The sequence below is a fragment of the Solenopsis invicta genome, chromosome 16 (assembly GCF_016802725.1).
Source record: "Solenopsis invicta isolate M01_SB chromosome 16, UNIL_Sinv_3.0, whole genome shotgun sequence".
NCBI classification, from domain to species: domain Eukaryota; kingdom Metazoa; phylum Arthropoda; class Insecta; order Hymenoptera; family Formicidae; genus Solenopsis; species Solenopsis invicta.
Window position 1 is genome coordinate 12,064,033 of NC_052679.1, and position 24,431 is coordinate 12,088,463.

The window sequence follows — 24,431 nt, forward strand, 5'->3', positions numbered from 1 at the left end:
TAGATTCTTACTGTACGTATGAAACTAAACAAAATACTAAAATTTCAACTAAATCAGTGAATAGGACTGTCTCCTTCAGTATTACCAAAAGTTAAAAGTAAAATAAGAGAAATTTGGGATAAGACTTTTTTTGTATTAACAATTCATATGACAAGTCTACAGACTACAGTGAGATTTTAGTTCTGAAGTAATGTTTATGAAATTCTATGTATAATCTTTTGTTTTGAATTATGTGCTATTATATTTGTTTAAAACACAACTCTTAGATTGAATTAGAAAAGTAAACTTAGAATTGAATAGATAATTTAATTTTATTGATGTTAACTGGCATCTATAAGATTACCCTTTTTTTTAGAAAAATTAAAAAAAACTTGCAAAAAGTGTTTCAGCCACACAGTTTGAACCTAGATTTTCCTGCATTCCATGTAGGTATTTAGCACAATTTGACCATTCAGGTACTTATATGTATCACAGTAGCTGATAATACATGTTAAAAGATATGTTTCTCTTTGTCAATATATATTTAATAGTAATTTAAGTTAAAATTATATTTTTGTAAAATTTTTATAACAAATTCAAGACGAGGTAGATTAAATTAAATGCCCCGACGAGATAGATAAATTAAATTATAGCAAACTGCTGTTATTTGTCATTATTTTGATATTAAGATGACATCAAAGTTATTTGATATTATTTTGATATCAGAACGACAATCAATAGCACTTTGTTATAGGGGAAACTGAATTAAACAGTTAATAAATTTTAAAAAATAGTAACTTTATTTCAAACAAATTAATTTTTTAACTTTATTTAGTTTTTCAAATAAAATAACATGTTACTTATATCGCCATTACCAATACAGTTATTTTTTTTATAATAAATTGGTAATACTGCTATTTTTTTTTTGAAATTGTACTAAAGTGTTGCATTTTTTTAGTAACAAATTTAGCAGTTACTTTTATTGTTATTTTATATATTTTGGACATAATTTTTGTATATTTAATCTTTATTTTTTAACTGATATTCAACTGGTAGTCTATTATTATTTTTAAGATTGTCTTAAGAATACTTTTAAGATATTAAACTTTATGAAAATTTTTTAAATTAAAATTAATGATTATAAAGATTTTTTATTTTTCATTGGCAAACATCAACTCTGGAGTCTGGAGAAAAATTGTAATGTTTTCTAAAGTCAAATAAAAGATTAGGTTGATAAGTTATAGAATACTTTTCAATATTGAAAAAAGCATTTATTAAAATTTAATATGGCTTTAGTTCCAAAGAGAGTGTTGGTTGAAAGATTGTTTAGCATCAATAATTGTGTATTGCCAAGTCAAGAGGTTTCACTTATGAGATAACATAATATGCTTTTACTATAAAAGTTAATAAAAAAGTATTAATAAAGTATGAGTTTATATTATGTGTGTGTATGTGCGTGTGCGTGTATATATATATATATATATATACATACATATACATATATATATATATACATACATACATATACATATATATATATATATATACATACATATACATATATATATATATATACATATACATATATATATATACATACATATACATATATATATATATATATGTATATGTATATGTATGTATATATATATATATATACATACATATACATATGTATATGTATATGTATATATATATACATATACATATATACATACATACATATACATATATATATATATATATATATATATATATATATATATATATATATATATATATATATATATATATATATATATATATATATATATATATAGTTCGATACAGTTTAAGAATAATTTTAAGTTCAGAATTATCATATTAAAATTTTTAAGTACATAAATAAAAATCCAAAGAAGTGTAAATTTTGTTACAGTACATTTGTAAATTAAAAGAATACAAATTTTTTTTATTTGTATTTTGAATATTGAAATTAAAGATTTTTTTAATTTTACGAATTTAACATAAAACAATATTATTATTTTTATCTATAGTTTAACAAAAAAAGTTTACAAAAATAAACACATTATTTAATTTAATTAGAATAACACAAGGGCGCCCTATGCGCGCGCCATTTATTTACTTTCATGTTTACGTATAACTAAATATAAATAATAAAAATTTCAAAAATAATTATACATTTATGATTAAAAATAATACAGTTTACAATGACAAATGACAGATCATGTTTATGATGACAGATTATGAATAAATAAAAATAGAATATGATTTGATTTATTATTAAATGTCTATAAAATTATCATTAATAAATAGTACACAATATTATCACATTCTTGTAACTGATACTTGTATGTATGACTTTTTTATGTTCTTTATACAACCAAAATCTATACAAAATTTAAAATTTAAACATGTTATAATTATTTATTTTAGAATAATTTAATATAAAATAACGTTTATACTTAGCACGTGATACAATTGTATTTTTGTATTAAAAAAAAAATATACACAAATCATCAACTTCTAAGAACACGAGATTACCTTATTTCAATAACTTTTGAATCGATCAAGTTCTAAATACTCTCAAACGATACTTTGGGTAAATTTATATAATGTAAATGTTTTTATTTTTCTATCCATGTTCTACGGCCGGAGATACCGCAATGGAAAGTTCAATCCTCTGAAATTGTATTTTCTGAGATACACGTGTCATTAAAAAAATCTTTAGTTATGTAAAAATAACAGTGAGCCTATCGAAGTCTCGAATTTTTGTTTGTACTATTGATTGTCAAATTTAAAAAACTAATATTTTTTAATAATTTTATTATATAATTGTAAAATTTATGCAGATCGCTTGATTTTTTTAAGCTTGCTTGAGGCGGGAGGAGGCAAAAACTTTACGGATGTAAAATATAATTTACACGCAATTACACGGCTCACTGAAGAGGATCCAATAAGGCCCGGTTTTGTTACACTAGATAATGAAAACCGGATCTAAGAGGATTGAAACATTTGAATATTGTCAATAGTTTTTATTAATTGTACTCACAAACAACTGCAGTGACTTGAGAAAGACTTTATTTTGGTAATTATTTTAGTATAAAACATTTTTTGATATTTTGTTCAATTTACGATATATATTGAAATAAGGCCAAAGTCTCTTTATCTTTGAAAGGTGGTTTTACTTTTTCAAATCGTTTTTTAGCCGCAACTGAAAATTTTTAAATTAATGTATTTACTTCTTGTATATTTATGCCAAGTTTTATTAAATCTGAATTTTTTACTTCACAAGGTTCCCTTATTAGTATGTTTTAAACAGATTAATGTAGAAGATATTCACCACTATCCAAAATTTTACAATTTAAATCGGTTTTAATATATTGTTATGTCCCGAGCTAAGTCGCCCTTAGGGTGAGATCGAGCTGCAGGGTGAATGAGGCCGTGTAGCATTTTCCGGGGTAACGGGTTTGTTTGTTCTAACAAGCTGTCAACTTGATTTGGAGACAAGCCGTTCTGTTGTATGAACGTGTTAGCTCCGCTGTTTAGGTGGATTCTTTTGCTTGTTGTAACGTAGCTAATAATAAAAATGATCTTACGTGTAATAAAGAAGCCTTGTTTAATTCATGCGTGAGTGCACGTGTGTGAGGTCGAGTGTTCCGTGGCAGCTCGGTAGCTGCTCTTAACCGCGCCGACCGTTACAATATTGTTAATACGATTTTACCTTGAGTAGCAAAAATAATTCCAATCCAACATATCACAATTAAGGGGATAATGTTGAATATATCAATTAAAACTGATTTAATTATAACTTATGAAATCGTATAATTTCGGAGGTGGATCACTGCTTGAAGTGTACTAAATCCGATTTGACTATTTTCAATTGGTTTTGACACTGTATTTTCCGCAATCCGAGTCCAATCCGATAATTTTTTAAAAATTTGACGTTTTTGATCTCAAGAAAGATTGCAAAAATTTATAAAAATATTTCAACGAAAACCATAGATTTTTTAATTTAAGCAAGAAACAAAAAAACAAGTTGGATTTTTTTAGTTGATTACTTTTGGACTATCAAAAAATAGTACGATATAAATTGCTCTAAAAAATTATTTAAATTATCAAAGATTAACAATTTAAAAAAATCAACGAATAATTTTGCAATAAGCAAAATTTTATTATTTAAACAATATAAAATGATGGATAAAGAGTTGTAACGATTATTATATAAAATATCCATCTCTTGATCGGTGATATTTCACTTTTAAACAAGTATTTTTTAGTCGAAGATTACAAATGCACATTTTTTCCCCTCTTTATAAAATTATAAATTACATTTGTTTTATATATCCGATGAATTTCTGCCTATAATATAATCGTTAGAGTTCTATAGTTATAACAATTTGTATAATTATGCGGCGTTAATATTTACTAAATTATTTGAAAAAAGGATTTCATTATCTTCTATTAACTTTGTATAAAATACAATTTTCTTTATTTATATAATATAGTAGAAAATAATGTTTACAATAAAAATTCGATTTAATTATATTAAATCCTATTTCATCTTTATCCCTAAAATCAGCTTATTTCGGTAAACAAGATGACAATCAATTTATTTACTATGGAATGATATATTTTTAAGACTATTGGATGAAGGCGAGGCGCATAACACACGAGGACACTTTTAAGTGATTTAAATGAAGCTTTAATACGTAACACAAGATACAATCGGTTCGTGAAGAACTGAACACAAGAATACTGATAAAAGTATGCGAGTCTGAAAAGAACGTGCCACTAGGCCGTGATACCAGAATGAAAGTAAACGTGGGCGCGCGCGAATGAACGATTAAAAGATAAATAAATGGTTGAGTTGGTCCTCAACATGGTTCGGCGGTAGACAGCGTCTCGCCCATAGACCATGAGTCGTTAAACAGTTGAATTTACTTGCACGTGGGGCGATTGCTGTAATTACAACAAAAACGAATTAAAGTTTTATTTTCGCAATCGTTAAATTTCAAATTGAAGCGATCATTAACCCTTAAACACACCGATCTTGTAAAATACGGAAACACATTTTCGGATCTGGGAGACTTTTTCAATTTTGAGAAGCTATAACTTTGATTATAATTAATATTTTTCTACGATTTTTTTTTTAAAACAAAAGTTCAAAATCTCAAGAGTGTGATTGCACAATTGGCATTGCCAAAAAATAATTTATTGTGGAGTTATAAAAGAAAAACCATTAAGCAAAAATGAGAAATTAGTCAAAAATCCACTTTTCTTTCAAAAAATCATATCTTCGCAACAAAAAATGTTTAAGGACTTTCAAATACGGCGCTTTAAAGCTAAAGAGTCACACTTTCAAAATAAAATTTGGCAAAGTCATTCTTTTTAAAAAGTATAATTATGTAACATGGAGAATATGAGGTATTTTTAGGCATCTAAAAATCCACTTAAAAAAAAAAAAATCATATCTTTGCTTCAAAAAACTTTGAAGAACTTTACAATACGGCGTTTTAAAGCTAAAGATTCATATTTTCAAAAAAAAATTATATCATTGTCATTTCTATTAAAAAATGTACTTATATTAGGAGTACAAATTGAAAACCGCCGTTTTTTGTCAAAATTTGAGGATTGATTGTTGAAAAATGGTTACATACTTATTCTTGAAAGTATTGTCCATCGCTGGCCACTACTTTCTCCCACCTTTCGGGCAGCATACGAATCCCGCGTCGAAAAAACTGCTCGTCTTTTGCGGCGATCCATGAATCGACCCAGTTTTTGGCCTCTTCGTAATAATGGAAGTGCTGCTCAGCCAGGCCATGCGCCATTGATCGGAACAAGTAGTAATCTGAAGGAGCGATGTCAGGAGAATACGGCGGATGAGGTAAGACGTCCCATTTCAATGTTTCCAGATAGGTTTTAACGACCTGAGCAACATGTGGCCGAGCGTTGTCGTGCAGCAACATCACTTTTTCGTGTATTTGCTCGTATTGTGACCGTTTTTCCTGCAATGCTTGGCTCAAACGCATTAGTTGTGCTTGATAGCGACGTTCTGTGATGGTTTCACCCCAATAATACCTCTAACTTTGCGCCTTCAAACTTTTTCACCGATCCGGGACGCTCCTTGTCCTTTATGCCAAAATCACCACTTTTGTAGCGTTGAAACCATTCTCGACACGTTCTTTAATGGAAGCCTCACCATAAGTTTTTACAATCATTCGACGCGCCTCAGCCGCAGATTTTTTCGAATTGAAGGCAAAAAGCAAAACTTCCCGCAAATGACGCTTATTGGGCACAAATTTCGACATTTTCGATCACAAAAAAATATATAACGCCGATAAAAATTCACAACTGCAATGATAAGGAATTTTTGCCAGATGCCCAACCTTACATTTAAAATTTTTGATTTAACGTTTGGCGCCAGCATTTACCGCTGGCGCCATCTACTGGAAAACGGCGGTTTTCAATTTGTACTCCTAATATAACAAGACGAATATGAGGTATTTTTGATTAAATCGTGTTTACAATTAAAAATTGATGTGTTTCATGATATATTTCGGAAAAATTCTCTTTTCTACAGCATTTTCTAGTATTCCAACTTTAGACAGAGTATATGCGAGTATCATCCGCAAACCGACCTGTTCGAACGTATTATGTCCAGATTTTTTATGTAAAATACTCACAAAAAAGTTTTACTTACACACTATATGGGTCGCATTGACCCTAAAACTTTGCTACCGTGCCGTTCAAATTCTAGTTGACCAAAAAAGTGGATCAACCATATCAATCGAAAGAGAAGATTTCAAACTTTTTTTACGTCTTGATCCAAACCTCCTATCTCACTTCGTCTTCACATAGCAAGCGTTCAAAACTTTATATGGGGTCTCTCAGACCCACTTACGTGTTTAAGGGTTAATAACGTCTTTCCTAGCAAATCTGATTTAGACAGATTACAATCAATTTTATTGAATGTTTCTCAATTACAACTAATGTTTTGTAATTGAAACGAATTTATTTGTTAAAAAGAATTACGATTCAGGCGGATTATTTTTGTTTATATAAACATCAGATAATTTGGATTTATTTGTATTAACAATAATGTGGAATGGAATTCAATGATTTTGGATTGAAAATTATTCACGAAAGCGATATTAGAACCGATTGCTTTTTAATCCGGCCGTGGATTGAGCCAATTAAAATTGGTTACAACAAAATAAATTACGTTTTTTTAACCGGTTTTTAATCGCACTTTTTCAGTAGAGTACACACCTAATTTAATACGAAAAAGTTATATGAAAATTTATCCATATGTGTGCATGCGATATTGATGTACTAGTTTGTAATGACGTACTGATATTTCGCAAATCGTATGTGTGTATTGTAAATCGTAAACGAATAATCTTTAAACACACTAAGGGGTTTGGGAGACTCTCTATGATATTTTAAACGTTTGCTGTATAAAGACGGAATGAGATAGGAGATTCCGACCAGAGTGTAAAAATGGTTGATTAATTTTATTGGTCAACTAAAAATCGAACGACATGGCAGCAAAGTTTTGTTGGGGTCAATAGGATATAGTGAATGTAACTTTTTTATGAATAATCTTATATAAAAACGGAATACTATAAAAGAATACTATAAAATGTTGTAAAAAAGGGAGTTTTTCCGAAATATATCATGAAACACATCAATTTTCAATTTTAGAATGATTTAATCAAAAATACCTCATATTCGCCTTGTTACATAAGTACATTTTTTTTATAGAAATGACAATGATATAATTTTTTTTAAAGTATGAATCTTTAGCTTTAAAACGCCGTATTAATAAGTTCTTCAAAATTTTTTGTTGCAAAGATATGATTTTTTTTTAAAGTGGATTTTTAGATGCCCAAAAATACCTCATCTTCTCCATATTACATAATTATATTTTTTAAAAGAAATGACTTTGTCAAATTTTATTTTGAAAGTGTGACTTTTTAGCTTTAAAACGCCGTATTTGAAAGTCCTTAAACGTTTTTTATTGCGAAGATATGATTTTTTAAAGAAAAAGTAGATTTTTAACCAATTTCTCATTTTTGCTTAATGGTTTTTCTTTTATAACTTCACAATAAATTATTTTTCTGCAATGCCGATTGTGCAGTCACACTTCTGAGATTTTGAACTTTTGTTTAAAAAAAAAATCGTAGAAAAATATTGATTATAATCAAAGTTATAGCTTCTCAAAGTTGAAAAAGTTTTCCAGACCCAAAAATGTGTTTCTGTATTTTACAGGATCAGTGTTAAGGGTTAACTTGAAAAGTATTTCAAGTACTGAAAAATAACTTTATTATAGTATTTTGAAAAGTTCTCGAGGTGACTACAAGAATAAGCAATGAAAAATGCGAAATTAAAAAAATTAAGGTCACCGTCATATGATCTTGAAATAACCATTCAAGGTCAAAGCAATGACACCATATTATGTCTCCTTTGAAGTTACTAAACTTTTGTTTGAAACATTTTTTTTCTATCATCATTAATTTAGAGAAAATTGACTTTGATAATTAAAATAAATTATTCTGTACATTAATCTAATATTCAACTCATTAAAACGCACAATTGCCGAATCCTGAAAAACTAATATTTTTTAATAATTTTATTATATAATTGTAAAATTTATTTATGCAACTTATAACTTAGCATTGTTTTTAGCTGCTTTTAGTAACTTGAAGAAATCTGAATTTTTCAAGGATCTTTCAGAGTCTAAGCCTGAAACTTCAGTGACAGCTACTTCGAACAAAATCAACACTGTCTTTGTCAATCCAAAGCAGGTAGTACTGTTTTATTATTACTTTTTATAAAATGTTAAGGATACATTACATATATTTTTACAATAGAAAAAATTAAATTGTTCTACATTACATTTGAAAGTAATATAAATTTCATGATAATTTTATACCAAAAATTATTTCAATAATAAGTAGAAACGTATTCTAACAGAAATGCAAATAAGGAATAAGGACGTAAATCTGAACTTTAATGTATTTTAAGTATTTAAGATGATTTATATGTCGTTTCATTACAATTAATTGCTCTATAAATAAAATTTTACGCAAATAAGAGCTATAAATAAAATGTTTGACATTTTCAATTTATATCCAGACAGTATAATTACGTTTTAAAAACATATTTAAAATGTACATTTTGGATTTTTTCAACATATTAAAAACATCTAGATTGGAGCTGTAAATATTTTAAAAACGTTTAAAAAACGCGCATGCACACACACACACAGATACAGACAGACAGACAAAACGTTCTGTATATTAAATGAATCTGAAAGTTAGTAGTTCAAACAGTGAGATAGTTGTTTTGAGGAACTCTCTATTTAATTCTTTCCTTCATGGCAAGATATCAGTTATGAAAGATTCCGGCTTTACTTCGTAAATAGAAAGTTTGGTCTAGATATGTTATTCGCTGGCGGACAGGATTCGAACCTGTGCGGGTGGAACCCAATGGATTTCAAGTCTATCTCCTTAACCGCTCGGACACCGCAGCCGTGTCTAAATATGTTATTGAACTAGTTAGCTCGCCGAACATTGAATGTGATTGGAATTTTTATCTTTCCAATTAATTTATCAGTCAATTAATTATCAAGAGATGCGATAGTATCTCGCACCAAGTAAACGCGCAGCGAGAAGAATCCGCATTTCTTTATGCAAGCTGGTGATTTTCAAGTATCCGAGATTATAGGATTTTAGTAATGGCTAAATCGATCAAGTTTTAAATAGTCTCATTCGATAGCTTGAGGATGAATTGTATAATAAAAGTGCTTTGATTTTTTTCTTTTCGCTCTATTAACGGAGATGTATTACAATAGTCCAAGTCTCGAAATTTTCACGTAAGAAACGTCATTGCCTTCAGGAATTGTTCTTTTAAGACCTCCCCCCTCCTAAAAACTGTAAAAAGTTTGTTGTGAAAAATGACACCTTAAGGTTTGAACCTGGGACTTCCCTGGGAATCTCCAGTATGGGTGTTTTACCCAACTCGATCACTGAGAGTGCGATTAGACTGAGAGTGGATTAATGTTTTCGTGATAGTTTCTTGTGTAAATATATCATTAGTTGAAGTTACAATAGAATAATATCAACTACTTTCGTGAGTGATAATAAAATTGTGCAAACTACTTGTTGCTTGTACAATTCTTTTGCTTATATTAGAGTAACAGATGCTATAATCGGTCTTCTGTAGATTTGTCATCTTGCGGTTATTATTCCAAGAGAACTTTTAACTACACGTTTTGCTCGACTCAATCTGTAGATTTCTTTTTTTCATCAAATTCTTGATTTCTGGAATATGGTTGCATCAGATAGTTTTTTAAGACAAAGGCTTTATCTGCCACAGCCTCAGTGGTCAAATTGTCTAAGACACCCGTACCGGAATTTGGGAGGTCGCAGGTTTGTATCCTGGTTGAGGTGTTATTTATTTCGCAATAAATACTTCACAGTTTTTAGGGGGGGGGGGAGGATTTTCACTTTCAGATACGAGTTAGCATTATTCATTATTAAATTGATTTTCAATAAACATGATATTACTAATTCTTATTCAATTTACAGCTGTGTTATGAACAGAGTCTCGATATCGGCGGCGTTTTTTGCTCACTCCGAATGCCACGCGTCGCCAAAAACAGGGTTACACGTTATGGTATCCCATTTATTACGCTAGACCACTACATCGCTACCAGCGCAGTCGACCTTGCTTCTCGCGACACGTGGCGCTCAGAATGTCAGAAAACGCTATCGAGATCCGGACATTGGTTATGATCGAAAAATTTATTCAGCGTATAGTTTGGTGAATTTGAAAAGGTATCAAGAGGCGCGGTTGCGTTTCGCGCCTATGTTTTTTTTTCTCTAAATGAACAAAGCAAGAAAAGACCGAACCTCTTTTACGCAAGTCTGCGAGTTCAAGCATAACGAGATTATCAGATCTCAGTAACGGCTGAACCGATCAAGTTCTGAGTAGTCTTATTTGATAGCTTGGGGAAAATTGCATAATTAAAGTGTTTATTTTTTTTTCTCCGTGCCCTACGAACAGAGATATCGCAATGCAAAGTCTAAATCTCTACATTTTTATATTAAGATACGTCTTGTTTGTCGTTGTCGTTGTCGCTCTTCAGGAATTCTCCCATTCACATTTTTGACACAGTGGCGCTGGCATACATTAGTCGTATGCGACCTTGTGTACTTGTGGTGTATACGCACCGGCAGACCGTATACGACCTTATGTATTTGTGGTATACACGCACCGGCAGATATATTAGTCAGCCGTATGCGACCTTGTGATGTATACCAACGGTATACAAGATTCCACGGTTGGTCGTGCGCTGTTTTAATTTTTAATTGCATGAAGAAATTTACTCGAATACGAAGATTTGTTTGAAAAATAATGTAAATAGAATAATTGCATAAAGAAACTTACTCAGATACGAAGATTTGTTTGAAAAATAATGTAAATAGAATTACGATTTTTAATAATAAATTAAAATTATGTTATCACGGCAATTGTTAAGTAGCGTACACACGCAGCGCACACGGATACACACACACACACACACACACACACACACACACACACACACACACACACACACACACACATATCGTCGTGCACGACAAAGCGTACCGACACATAATTACAAAATCTCTTGAACTCGCTGAATTGAAACGGTTACCTATGGGACACGACGCCGCGGCGTCGCGACTTTGAAGACGCGGAACCGCGTGCCATCAGGCAGCAATTACCCTGTCAAACGCGGGTTGACATCACAAGGTTCTTAAGCCGAAACCAGCGATAGTTAAAGCGATATCGGTGACCAGCGTCGAAACCTAGTCTTTGAGCGACGATTGATCCAACCGCTTTACGCGGATTCGTCGCGCTCACAGAAATTAAGAATGCGACCAATCCGGACAAGGGCGCGAATCGCCACCGCGAATCCGGACGAGCACGCAAAGACTGCCGCGGATATATATTCGGTAGACGAAACCCTCAGGGTCTCTTTTTGGCCTGTACCAGCAGCTCGAGTGCCTGAGTGCGTGGTTCGAAGTGCGCGAAGTTGAGCTCTTTCACAAGGCGAACCAGGAGTCGAGACTCAGGGTAGCGGTTCCCAGGCGACGGTTCTCAAACCCAGGATCGTTACCCCTAGGCGCGTCGAGACTCCCGAGTCGCCCGAGACACGCGCAATATTCGAAAGGAACGAGAGTTCGAAGCCGCGAATTCTGCAAAACACCAAACACGCGCGAACATTGTATTCGAAATAAACATTAGCGAGGAAAATTAAGTTATTTTCTCCTGTGAAACAGCAATATAGATTCAATTCATGGGACTGTTACTTTATGTCGAGACATAATTTTAATTAACCCTTAAACACATAAGTGGTTCTGGGAGACCTTCCTGAAAAAACTTTTGATAGCTAATTGCTCAGCCAGGCGTCGATTCGCGGACGATGTTCGAATGGGTCACGAACCGCAGATAAATTGTCGATAATCGATCGACGATTTACATTGTAAGACGTTCGTGTCCGCGCGAGGCGCACGCGCTTTCTATGTTTGTTACCGTTGTGTCGTTCTATGTACCAGTATTCATTACGTTACGTTTGTTACCTCGGTTACACGTGCCATGTAAAAAGAGCCGTTGCCAAATCTATTAGAATAAAAGCTCTGTTTCTTACGCAAACAATCCACGATTCATTTACAACGGTCCCAGATCGTTCAAGAGCGTAAGAAAAACGAGATAATTTTTGGAGCCAGAAGACCGAAAATAAGAGTGAAAAATTCAAGAAAGGATTGTGCGAGAAGGATTGACAATGGCGAGTGCTACGAACAGTAAAGCCGAAGCTTTGGTCGAAAAGCTGTCCGAATTACCGGACATGGAAAATCGAGATGAAGTGATTCCTGAAGAGCAAGGGATTGCTTGATTACGCACTCGGAAAGATCGAGACAGATGGAGCGATTACTCTAGCCGAGAAGAAGGTACATCAAACGAACGATGATGAGGCGATGGCGGCCATAGGTCTGAGCCTCGAGATAGATCAACAAGTGCACATAGAGGATTGCCAGAGTGCGGCCGAAGTGTTGTGGACACTGGAACAAATTCACGAGCCCAAGTCGAGAGTGAGAATTATGCAGCTGAAAAAGGCATTTTACTATCTGCAAATGAAGAGTGAAGAGAATATGTCCTTGTACATTGCGAGAGCGAAGATTGCAGCCGCTAACCTCAGAGACGCAGGCGCAGAAGTGAAAGACGAAGACTTGGTATACGCGCTATCAGCTAGACTTTCAGATAGCTACGAGAATTTGAACATGGCATTAGCAAGCTTATCGGATGACAAATTTACGTCGGCGGAAGTGAAAAGAGTTTTACTGGCAGAATATGATAGATGGCAATCCAGACTCAACGACAAAGCGGAACCGCCGAAGGAAGCATTAGCTGCAAACAGAAGGATTGACGATAAGAAGACCAAACCAGCAGGTAACGAGAAAAATAAATCTCTTACTTGTTTTAATTGCAGGAAAATCGGTCATTTTGCAAAAGACTGCCGATTAAGGAAGGATGACAAAGCTACAAAAAATTTTGCGGAAAAACCAAGAAAGACTACGACGCGTTCCTAGTGTCCTTGAATAATGTTGACATCAAAGACGTGTGGATTTTGGACAGCGGGAGCACGCATCATGTATGTAAGCGGCGAGATTGGTTCTTAAATTTTCGAGAGATGGATTCCGAGGTAATCAACACAGCAGCGGATTCAAATAATCAGAGCGGAGCAACGCTGCGAGTTAAAGGTATGGGCGATATCTTTCTGAAAACATTTGTCGCAAACGTAGAGAAAGGTATAGTTCTACGGAACGTTTATTATGTTCCAAATGTCCGAAAGAATTTAATGTTGATGTCGCAAATAGAGAGAAAAGGGAAAGAATTTTTAGTAAGAAACGGGAAGGTAGAAATTAGAAATGCTCGTACCAGACAAGTAATCTGCGAAGCTCAAAGACAAAATGATTTATATGTACTAAGAGTAGAAATAGATCAGGATATTCCGTAAGATTCCCTAATAGAAGCCAATGCTGTAAAAATTGACAATGATGACTTATGGCATCGTAGATTTTGCCACGTTAGTAGCACTACGCTAAAGAAACTAGGGAACCGCGTTGTTGGACTGGAAGAGGCTAAAATGTACAAATATACATGCGAAGAATGCTGTATCGGAAAAGCCACGAAGGTCGCGTGTAGAAAATTAAAGTCGAGACAAACAAGAGACGTATGCGAGCTAATCCATTCAGATTTATGCGACCCTATGCCTGTGAAGTCGATAGGTGGGAGCAAATACTTCATAATCTTTACGGACGACTTTTCACGCAACGTTACGGTAATGTGCACAAAATCTAAAGGAAAAGTCAAAACTTGCGTACAAAATTATATTACTAGAATAGAACGCGAGAAAGACAAAAAAGTAAAGAGATTTTGAACAAACAGTGGCTTGGAATATTATAACAAAGAGCTGTCGAAATTTTTCAGATCTGTAGGCATCCATCATGAAAGATCAAATGTAGAGACGCCACAGATGAATACAGTCGCCGAAAGAATCAACAGGACTTTATTAGACTTGACGAGATCAATGCTCAAGTCAGCATGCCTGCCGCAAATATTCTGGTTCGAAGCGATAAATACTGCGACATACATCAGAAACAGAGTATGCCATTCGACGATCAACGACCAAATACTGTTTACAGTTTGGAGCGAGAATACCGAGCGTACGCCACTTGAAGGTTTATGATTGCTTGGCGTACGATTGACTGCCTGATCAAGGCCGAAAGAAATTCGATGATAGAGCAGTCGAATGCATACTGGTTGGTTATGCTGCACAGACGAAAGGTTATCGATTGTGATGCCCGCGGAAAGGAGACGTGATCACAACGAAGCATGTCAGATTCGCAGAAGACAAGGTCGGATACGAATGTATCTACAGAAGAGTGAAGCAAACCTTCCAGTACGACGAAATTTGGCCTGAGGACGATCACGTTTCAATCATAGAAAAGACAAGATCGCCGCAAAAAACGGAATCACTGGGTAGTGAAAGCTCGCTCAAAACGCCAAAAGAATCAGGAGAGGAAACTGATAGCGTTCCCGAAGAACAAGAAATAGTGGGGGCGCGAGACTCTGAGAGAACTCCTAGAGGTAGACCAAAGAAGACGGTCCGCAACCCATACGAAAGAAAAGGAAAGCCTAGACCAAGCGAAATACAACAATTATTCAAAAACGAATGCTTGACTGGGCAAAGGACAGAGGCAAACTTGATAGAAATTAATGAGCCGCAAGATATCCATGAGGCGTTAGCATCCCCGTAGCTCAATATACAAGGCCGGACATAGCCTTCGCAACTTCAAAGTTATCGCAATTCAACTCGAATCTAGGAAAACTGCAACTTTACTTTCGTGTCATTTTATTTTAGTTAAGCAATAAAGTTGGTCAATTGTAGCAGTCGATAGAGGAGACTTCAAACTTTTTTCCATCCAGCCCCATTCTTTTTTCTCAATCCGTTTTCACACAGTAAGTGATCGAAAATTTAGGGGAATTTTCAATATGGGTTTTAAAGTTAATTAATGAAACTTCTGTAAATCTCTTTAAACAATTACATTTTAAAATAATCTGTATTAGAAAATAATTTTAATTTGATTAATTTATAGAAATGTTTACATTATCTACAAAATCTCTTATTTTAATCTAAGTGGTATTTACTTAAAATAAATGTCTTGAAATTGTGTAATCTAATAAAAATGTATTTTTATTGAAAAATCTTTTATCAGTTTTAATCCAAGTGGTTGTATTTAATTTCAATAAGTTTTAATGAAATATATAAGATTTAATTTAAAAGAATTAAAGAGGAAACAGTATAAAATGCCAAAATTTTATTGAAATAAAAAAATTTTAATGCACAAAATCATGGCGCTGTTAGATAAAAAAAACAGAAAAGACATAAGAAAGAATGCAATAAATGTAACACTTGTAAAATATGCGTTATAAAACTAATTTGCGAAAAAAATTTTGGTTTTTTTAACATTTAAGTAACATCGTAAGTTAAAAATTAAGATACCACCATTTGGATTTTATTAAAAAAATAAAGATTATTTAAAATTATTTATTATAATAAAGTTTTCTTATTTCTGTTAAAATATAAATTATCTAGGTTAAATTATATTGCTGTTACGTCTGGCAGATAAAATTTTTTTATTTTCTTGCGCCATTCGTATTAAATCAGTTATTAGAAGTGAAACAAACTCGGAAACACCTTTCGATCAATTAAATAAATCCCACATCAAAATCGTAATTCGCTATTGTTTGATCTGAATAAATCGCATACGGCTCTTACATGCGCAACCGCTTGGCAACATTGCGGTACCGTCCCCTCGACGCGCAACACCCGCGAGCGTCCATAAGCGCTGCACGAACATCACGCGCGCCGACCCCTCGGCTCGCGATCCTCTCTAACACCACGAGGCTCCGCGCATCGAAATTTCACCTATCTTTTTGATTTAATTAAAAATATTACAGTGAATTGATAATTATTGAAGCGTAATTCTTTCGCGAGTAAGTGTTGCTACCGCACTATGCGACTCAAATTAAAATAACTTTAAAATTGCAACCAATAAAAATGTTAAAAGATTTTGGATAATTATAAAAATTAATCTCATATAAATAACAGTAAATCCTTAACTTTTTAAATATAAAACAATAGTATGTGCATGCGTATCGCGCTGTACACTCCAAATCACGCTAATTTAAAAATTAATACTCATAAAAATTTCTAGGAAATTTCTTCTGTTAAAATTTAGTTTTCTGCAGTAGCAACAAAAAAAAATATTATTTTTTAACATAACATAACGTTTCAATACATGGTCCTTCACCGTACCATGTACGCCAAATTAAGATCTTTTAAGAAACATAATTTATATTAATTTTCTAAGTATAGGAATTTGCGTCGAAGCGTAGTATGCGGTACGCCCGTAAGTTGCGACCTCCGGGAAAGTCTACAAGCACCTTGCGTGAACTATAAGCACAAGCCGCGCGGTTGCGGAACGGTGCGGGTTTTTAAGGGCTACACGTTTAGAGAAATTATTGCTCCAAATTTTCCGCGAACCTACGGAAATGTCCCGCGACACCTTTTGCTGATACCCTTTTCTATAAAGGACCCTGATAAAAAAAACCGATAAAAAACGATAGAATTCAGCTACAGAAACCTGATTCAAAACAATAGAATTCTATCGTGCACTTTATCGTTTTCTATTGGTTTTTTTTATCAGGAGAGCGAAATCGGAGCTTTAAAACTCAGATCAGTCTTGTTGGTTGAACGAGATTTGCTGCCTGGCGACCGCCAAAGTGCAGACCTCCAGGTACGATCTCACCGACGGGTGGGTTTATTCTAAGGCAAAGATGTTGGTCTTCGGGGTGGCCCCGGTCGGATTCCCTTATCCTTTTCTGTCTTCTCTTCTCTCTCTCTCTCTCTCTTCTCCCCCCCCCCCCATTAGAGTCTCAGAGGGTTGAACCACACCAAGCATACGCTAGAGTGGCCTCACTCGTTACTCTTTCTCCAATCCCGTTGAGGAAGATTCGCAAACGCGATTTCTCGACGTCTCCTTCTCTTTCACTCTCCCGTGTCGTCGAAGAAGATTCGCGAACGTAATCCTTTGACGTACTTAATTTCGTTAACCAATAGCTTTCAACTTTCCTCAAAATTATTACTACCCTTAGAAAGGTATTTGGACGGACGTCATCTCCGACCCAGCGGATTCGTTTTTTAATATATATTTTTTTCTTTTTTTTTTTCGTCTCACTAATAACTATATCATTTGAACATTTATAGACTAATCACATGCGATATTAGGGCTTTTTCTCTCATTTAATTTCACTTTTTTTGGAAAAACCGGTAAGTTATTTTATATTTATATTATCTATTCTCGTGGTAATCACTCGAAATAATTCAATCATGTATCTCTTCAAGCAAAAATAGACCGAAAAAAAGCGCATCCCGCGTACACGGGTGGACGCAAACGTTTTTTCAGAAAAATGATGCGAGAACTCCATGCATCAGGAGATTTCGACCCTTCAGTGTTTCCGTTCCCGCGTTCTCCTTGCCTTTACCAGAGGAGGTTGGGAAAAGCGTTGGGAGCCGAACACTCCTTGGGTGTGGGTGCAGGTGCGCGTGCGCACACACACACACAGACACACACGCACACACACACACACACACACACACACACACACACATCTCACGGAATTGATTTATCTGTCAGGGTGATTCAGAACGATTCATGTGTCCCTGTAAAGACGTGTTCTTGGATAAATTTTGAGATGATTTTTCCTGTACGAAAATTTTGTCCGACGCTTACTTTTTGAATAATAAGAGGATAAAATTAGCGAATCACGGGCCGTGTACACATGATAGACAAAGGCGACGCAACTCACCGTCCGACACGGGTAAGCGCCCGCGCTCGGACGATGAGTTGCGCTGTCTTTGTCTACCATGTGTACACGATCCATGATTCGCTAATTTTATCCTCTTATTATTCAAAAAGTAAGCGTCGGACAAAATTTTTGTACAGGAAAAATCGTCTCAGAATTTATCCAAGAACACGTCTTTATAGGGACGTTCTGAATCACCCTGTATATAATATAATACGTATAATATACCCAGATAGCTAAATGAGAATGTTATTTGACTGTCATGCATGCCGCATTCAACAATCTAAGGACAAGATGCTTCCACAAACTGTTTGTTGTTTTGCAATCATGTAAAGTCTTTATTAACTGATGATGTGTCTTTGGCTTCCTGTTGTTAACTCAATTCCACATTAGATTCTGATGTCAGAAAATTGATAAGTTTGCAACACATATGTAGTGATGTGCGTGAAGTTAATATCGCCGTTTTAAAACAGAATGAAAATAAAAATTGTGCTGAGTTGTACTAGATTTGTGCTACATTGTGCCGCAAAAACTAATCACATTTCTCAAAAAATGAAACAATAGATCACAAACGTTTTATTTACCAGCATCGCCATTTTATCGTATCGACAAAATAAAAAATGGACTGGATACAGTTTTAGTTATTGTATATTGTGCCGCAAAGTTTTTAATCGTATCTTCACCTATATCATAAAAAAATTAAAATGTAAAATATTTAAACATGAAAATTCATAGCTTTATAACTTTCCAACTATGATAGATAAATTAATTCCGCAACTTATATCGAGTTGTGCTATCCAAGTTGAATAGAAATAACGTAAGAAAACCGTCATTACTTCTGAAGGTTAGCTCAGGATCATTCGAAAGGGATGAGAGTGAAAAAAAATTGCCTTTTTCAAATTTTTTTGAGTTGTGCCGGATTATGCTCCTTGGTAAAAATTACAGACAGAAACTGACAGAAACAGACATGATTTCTATTTGTTTCTTATTGCAAGCTGTCAGTTTTATTTGCAAATACAACATACGGATAGAAAATCCGCATTTGTAGAAGGAGATCCTATCCGTCTCCGTCTGCATCGGACGGCATCCGATAGCGCACGGTGCGATAACCAACCACCAACCAATCATGACTTATTTAACCCAACCAACGGAAAAACTCAAGGCATCGGCCGCTGTGAGTGGTGGTGTGCTATTGCTCCCGTGTGTTATCAGAATTTGTTTATCTGCATCTTGGTCGTAGTCACATTTTATCTGTATCTGTACGCAATTGCGTACAGAAGTTTTGTTTGTTTCTGTCCGCCTTCTATATGCCGCGATTTCTATTTGCACATGTCCGCAATTACGTGCAGGAATTTTATCCGTTTATATCTGCATTGTATCCATCACGACTTTTGTCTGCTTCTGTCAGCAATTATATATAAAAATCCTGTCTATTTCTATCTGCATTGTATCCATCGCGATTTTTGTCTGCTTCTGTCTGCAATTACGTACAGAAATCCTGTCTGTTTCTATCTGCATTTTGTCCGTAATCTGTTTGCAAGTGCGTACAGAAGTTCCGTTTGTTTCTGTTTGCATCTTATACGCCGTAATTTCTATCTGCATCTGTCCACGATTACGAATAGCAATCCTATCTATTCGCATTGTGTTCGTCGAGATTTTTATCCGTATCTGCCCGCACATATAAATAATTAAAAACCGTTTTTGCCCATAGTTTGATTAGCAAAAATAGTCAAAAAAATTGGAATTGAAAATAGGACCGAAGTATGAAAAAACATTACTGATGTAAAAAGAACTTTTCAAAATTCAATTTTGTAACCAATTGGTATAAATACATTATTAAAAATTTACTCTAAAAGAAAATTGACTGCGCCAATCGATTTTACGGGAAAAATTACTAAAGAAACAATTACAAATCAATTTTGCAACTAATTTATTTATAACAATTAAAAAAGCGTTATATATGTTTCTTGAGTTATTTTTTCCGTAGAACTGATTGGCGCAGTTTTTCTCTACAGTCAATTTTTAGTAATTTGTTTATAACAATTAGTTGCAAAATTGATTTTTGCAAGCGTACTTTTTACATCAATAATGTTTTTTTATGTTCCAGTACTATTTTTAATTGTTTTTTTTATTGCTGTTTTTTTAATTATATTAGTCTGGTCATGGGCAGGAATATGTTTTAATTGTGTATACGAGGTGTGTTCAAAAAGTATCGCGAATTTTGAATTTTCGCGGGTTACGTATATTCGAATTTCGATCTTTTTGTGGCGTTATGTTGGTACTCATGTCTCTCACTTATGCCAACAAGCTCGGCCATTTTGAATGTTCACTTAATTGTTGACAGCTGCTTTGCTTGCACGTGTTTTGGATCGTCTTCGATTTTTACCTATTCAAAAAAATGGATCAAAGAACCTGTATCAAATTTTGTGTGAAAAACGAAATTAAGTGCGCGGATGCATTCCGAATGTTGACTGTGGCATACGGAGGAGCTACCTTGGACCGAAGCAACGTTTATCGGTGGTACAAAATGTTCTCAGAAGGCCGAGAAGATGTGAACGACGAAGAGCGTGCCGGACGCCCGAGCACTTCAACAACAGACGAAAAAATTAATGAAGTGGAGAAAATGGTATTGGCCAATCGTCGAATCACCGTTAGAGAAGTTGCTGAGGACCTAAACATATCGATTGGCTCGTGCCATTCGATTTTTATCAATGATTTGGGCATGAGACGGGTCGCCGCGAAATTCGTACCAAACGCCCCTGCTCACACATCGTTGCTTGTGCGCGACTTTTTGGCCAAAAACAACACACTAATGATGCCGCAGCCACCGTATTCCCCAGATCTGGCCCCCTGTGACTTTTTCTTGTTCCCTAAACTGAAGAGGCCCATGAAAGGACGACGTTACGCTACGCTTGACGAGATAAAGACGGCATCGAAGGAGGAGCTGAACAAGATAAAAAAAAATGATTTTTTGAAGTGCTTCGAAGATTGGAAAAACCGTTGGCACAAGTGTATAATATCTCATGGGGATTACTTTGAAGGGGACAAAATAGATATTCATGAATAAATAAATAATTTTTGAAAAAACACAAAATTCGCGATACTTTTTGAACACACCTCGTATAGCTTATTTTAAAAATATTTAAGGCTAAATAATCGAAGGGCTAATCAAAGTGTTCGCGCGATATTCAACACGTAAGTTTCTTCCTGTTTAAATCAGCTTTACTTTAAATATAACTTTATTAACGATATTACAAGTGTACGATTAGCTCAGTGTTAGCGTATTAGGTTATTGCCCCGAAATCTTAGGTTTCAATCTTGCCGGGGTCATTGCGTTTTCAAAAATTGTAAAATAATGCGTAATCGTTATTAATAAAGTAGAATATACGCGAATTAGATTAACCCATAATAAAAATAAGAATAAAATCTGCAAGAAAACTAAAAAAAAATTTTTAATTTTATAATGCACATAATAGAAAGTGTAGAAAACAAAAAAATATATGTTAAACGATACAATTATAGATTGTTTGTTTTGTTCCGTAAGCAGGTGTGTGATGGATCTCAGTTCGCGTGAAAAGTCGCAAACCCATGTGGAACTGTTGGAATAAATTTAAATTAATTAATACATTACCATATAAATACCATTTAAATTTAAAAAATCTTTAAACAATTTATGAGAATTAAAAATGAACATTGTTCATACGCACCTTTGATCTCTTTTTCGCGCAGAACACCGAATCTGTGTAATAGAGGGTTTAGACGGGTTCTCAGCAAATAACTGCCTTTGGCAACGAGATACAACAATTAACAATTTTGTTGTTCATCAAAATAATTTAGGCACACAAGTTTAGTACAGTTTTTCTCCGTAGCCTCACTGCCTGAAAGTCTGCGGATTAGTGCGCGCACAGGAATTCGGCGAGTTCGAATCGCCATATAATTTTTAGCAGTGGGAAGGATCGCGAGGATCCAATGAGAACGTCACCTGAAGGAAGCGTGATGAGGGAACGTCGGCCTCGTGATCGGCCACGCTACACGGGGCGTGCTCCGGAATCCTCGCGATTGCGCGAACGGACGGGATCCGATAGCGCACGGTGCGATAGCCCACCAATCAATCATCTTAACTTATCTAACCCAAACAACGCAAAAACTCTAGGCATCGGCCGTTGTGAGTGGTGGTGAGCTATTGGTCCCATGTGCTATCGGGATCCGCCCTGCGCGAACATTCTGGAATAATTAGATCAGCAGCGAACTAACGCATATCTTAAACATTGCCGCCCGCCTTGCCCTCACCGCAGAGCAAAATTAACGAGGCGAATAACAGTAACCAGAAATCGCCGTCGGTATTTTGGTGATTGAACGAATGAGGTGCCGCGATGACATGACTAGGGCGCTAGGGAACTTGCAATTTCTTTATTCAAGTAACATTCGTAACAGGCAGTGGTAAAAGCTTACAGGTCGTTGAGATAGAAGTAATAAACGTAATGTTTATCGCCTGAGGACAGTCGGGCTGTTGTGGCTCGAACGGAATTGGAAGACGGCAGATTTGGGCTATCGGTCGCTCGAATTTGTTTTTACCCATACGAAGCGTTATCACGCGGACTAAGCCATCGGATTCCGGATGAACCTGCGTGATCCGGCCCAACTCCCATTTGGAGGGAGAAAGCAAATTATTCTTGAGCAGAAAAAATTCGTTGACATGCACATTGGGCTGCGTACTGCCCATTTATTGCACTGCTGCAGAGAGCGCAAGTAATCATGCAACCAAGAGCTCCAAATTTGCTCTTGCAGTCGGCGGACCAATTGTCAACGCGAGAGCAGTTTCTCTGCAGTATCAAACACCGAGGGTTGCGGAACACTGACTAGAGGTCGATTTATTAGAAAATGACCAGGCGTCAACGCTTCGAGATTCGAAGGGTCATCGGATAAAACCAGGGCGAGAATTTAAGATCGCTTCTATCTTACAAAACAACGTGGAGAACTCCGCGCGGCTTAGCATGTGGGAGCCCATTGCTCGCTTTAAATGGAACTTAAGACTCTTCATTCCGGCTTCCCAAAAGCCACCAAAGTGCGGCTCCCGCTGGGATAAAGTGCCAAGAGATCGGTGGTGTGTTTGTCTTGAAGAGATGAGTCGCGAAGGACAACGCGGAAGTTGCGTTGCAACTCGCGGTTTGCTCCCGCGACGCATCCCTTTGTGGCATTATCGCTGTATATATTCGCGAGAAGCCCGCGTCGGTTAACGAATTGATCGAACGCGGCTAGGAATCCCGCGATGGAGTAGTTATTGACACACTCCAGATGAATTGTCTTTGTGGAGAAGCACACGAAAACAGCGACGTAGTGCTTAGTAGTTTTTTGTCCACGAGTTGTACACACGGTTAGGTGTATTGGACCCTCGTAATCTATCCCGGTGGTCGCGAACGGAGGTGACGATGAGACACGTAAAGACGGAAGGTTACTCATTCGCTGCGTAGGGGATTGAGCCCGATAGCGCGTACAAGTGACGCAATTGCGAATCCGATGTTTGATTCTGGATTGTGCAGCAGGTATCCAAAATTGTTGTCATAGATTTTGCAACGTTAACTGCACGCCCTTATGGAGCGTCAGTTGATGTGCTTGGTCAATAAGTAATCGAGAGATGCGATGATCGGGCAAAATAATTGGATGGCGCTTATTGTAACTTAACATGGCCTTATCTATCTGCCCGCCCACACAAATTAATCGGTCATCTCCGAGTATAGGGTTTAATGACTGCAGGCAGCTGTTTCGCGAGAGCGGGAGGTCGTCCTCAAGCGACCTCCACTTGCCCGCGAAATGAACCCGCTGTCCGTCAAAAACCAGAAGTGAATGAATGAATGAATGTGCGTTTTATTAGCCCTAGGACAAGCCTTCTAAGGACATACAAGTATACAGCAGAACGAAAAGAAAAAAACTCTTACAAATTAAAAATAAAATAGACTAGTAAC

The 24,431-nt window shown here is 35.3% G+C and overlaps 1 protein-coding gene and 1 non-coding gene across 6 annotated transcripts in view; one reads left to right on the forward strand and one right to left on the reverse strand.

Annotated features, from left to right (window-relative positions):
- LOC105208184 (DNA excision repair protein ERCC-1) overlaps positions 1-24,431 on the forward strand; it is a 49,137-nt gene that overhangs the window by 902 nt on the left and 23,804 nt on the right. For 3 of the 5 annotated variants that reach the window (XM_039458598.1, XM_039458603.1, XM_039458599.1), the window contains exon 2: positions 8,671-8,789. The exons of 1 other annotated variant lie outside the window; for it this stretch is intronic. In XM_039458598.1, the coding sequence (XP_039314532.1) occupies positions 8,671-8,789 (119 nt within the window). The remainder of the gene's footprint in view (positions 1-8,670; positions 8,790-24,431) is intronic. One more of the 5 variants, XM_039458602.1, reaches the window with a different exon arrangement.
- Positions 9,434-9,516, reverse strand: Trnas-uga. Its single transcript has one exon. It is a non-coding gene; the product is annotated as a tRNA-Ser (tRNA).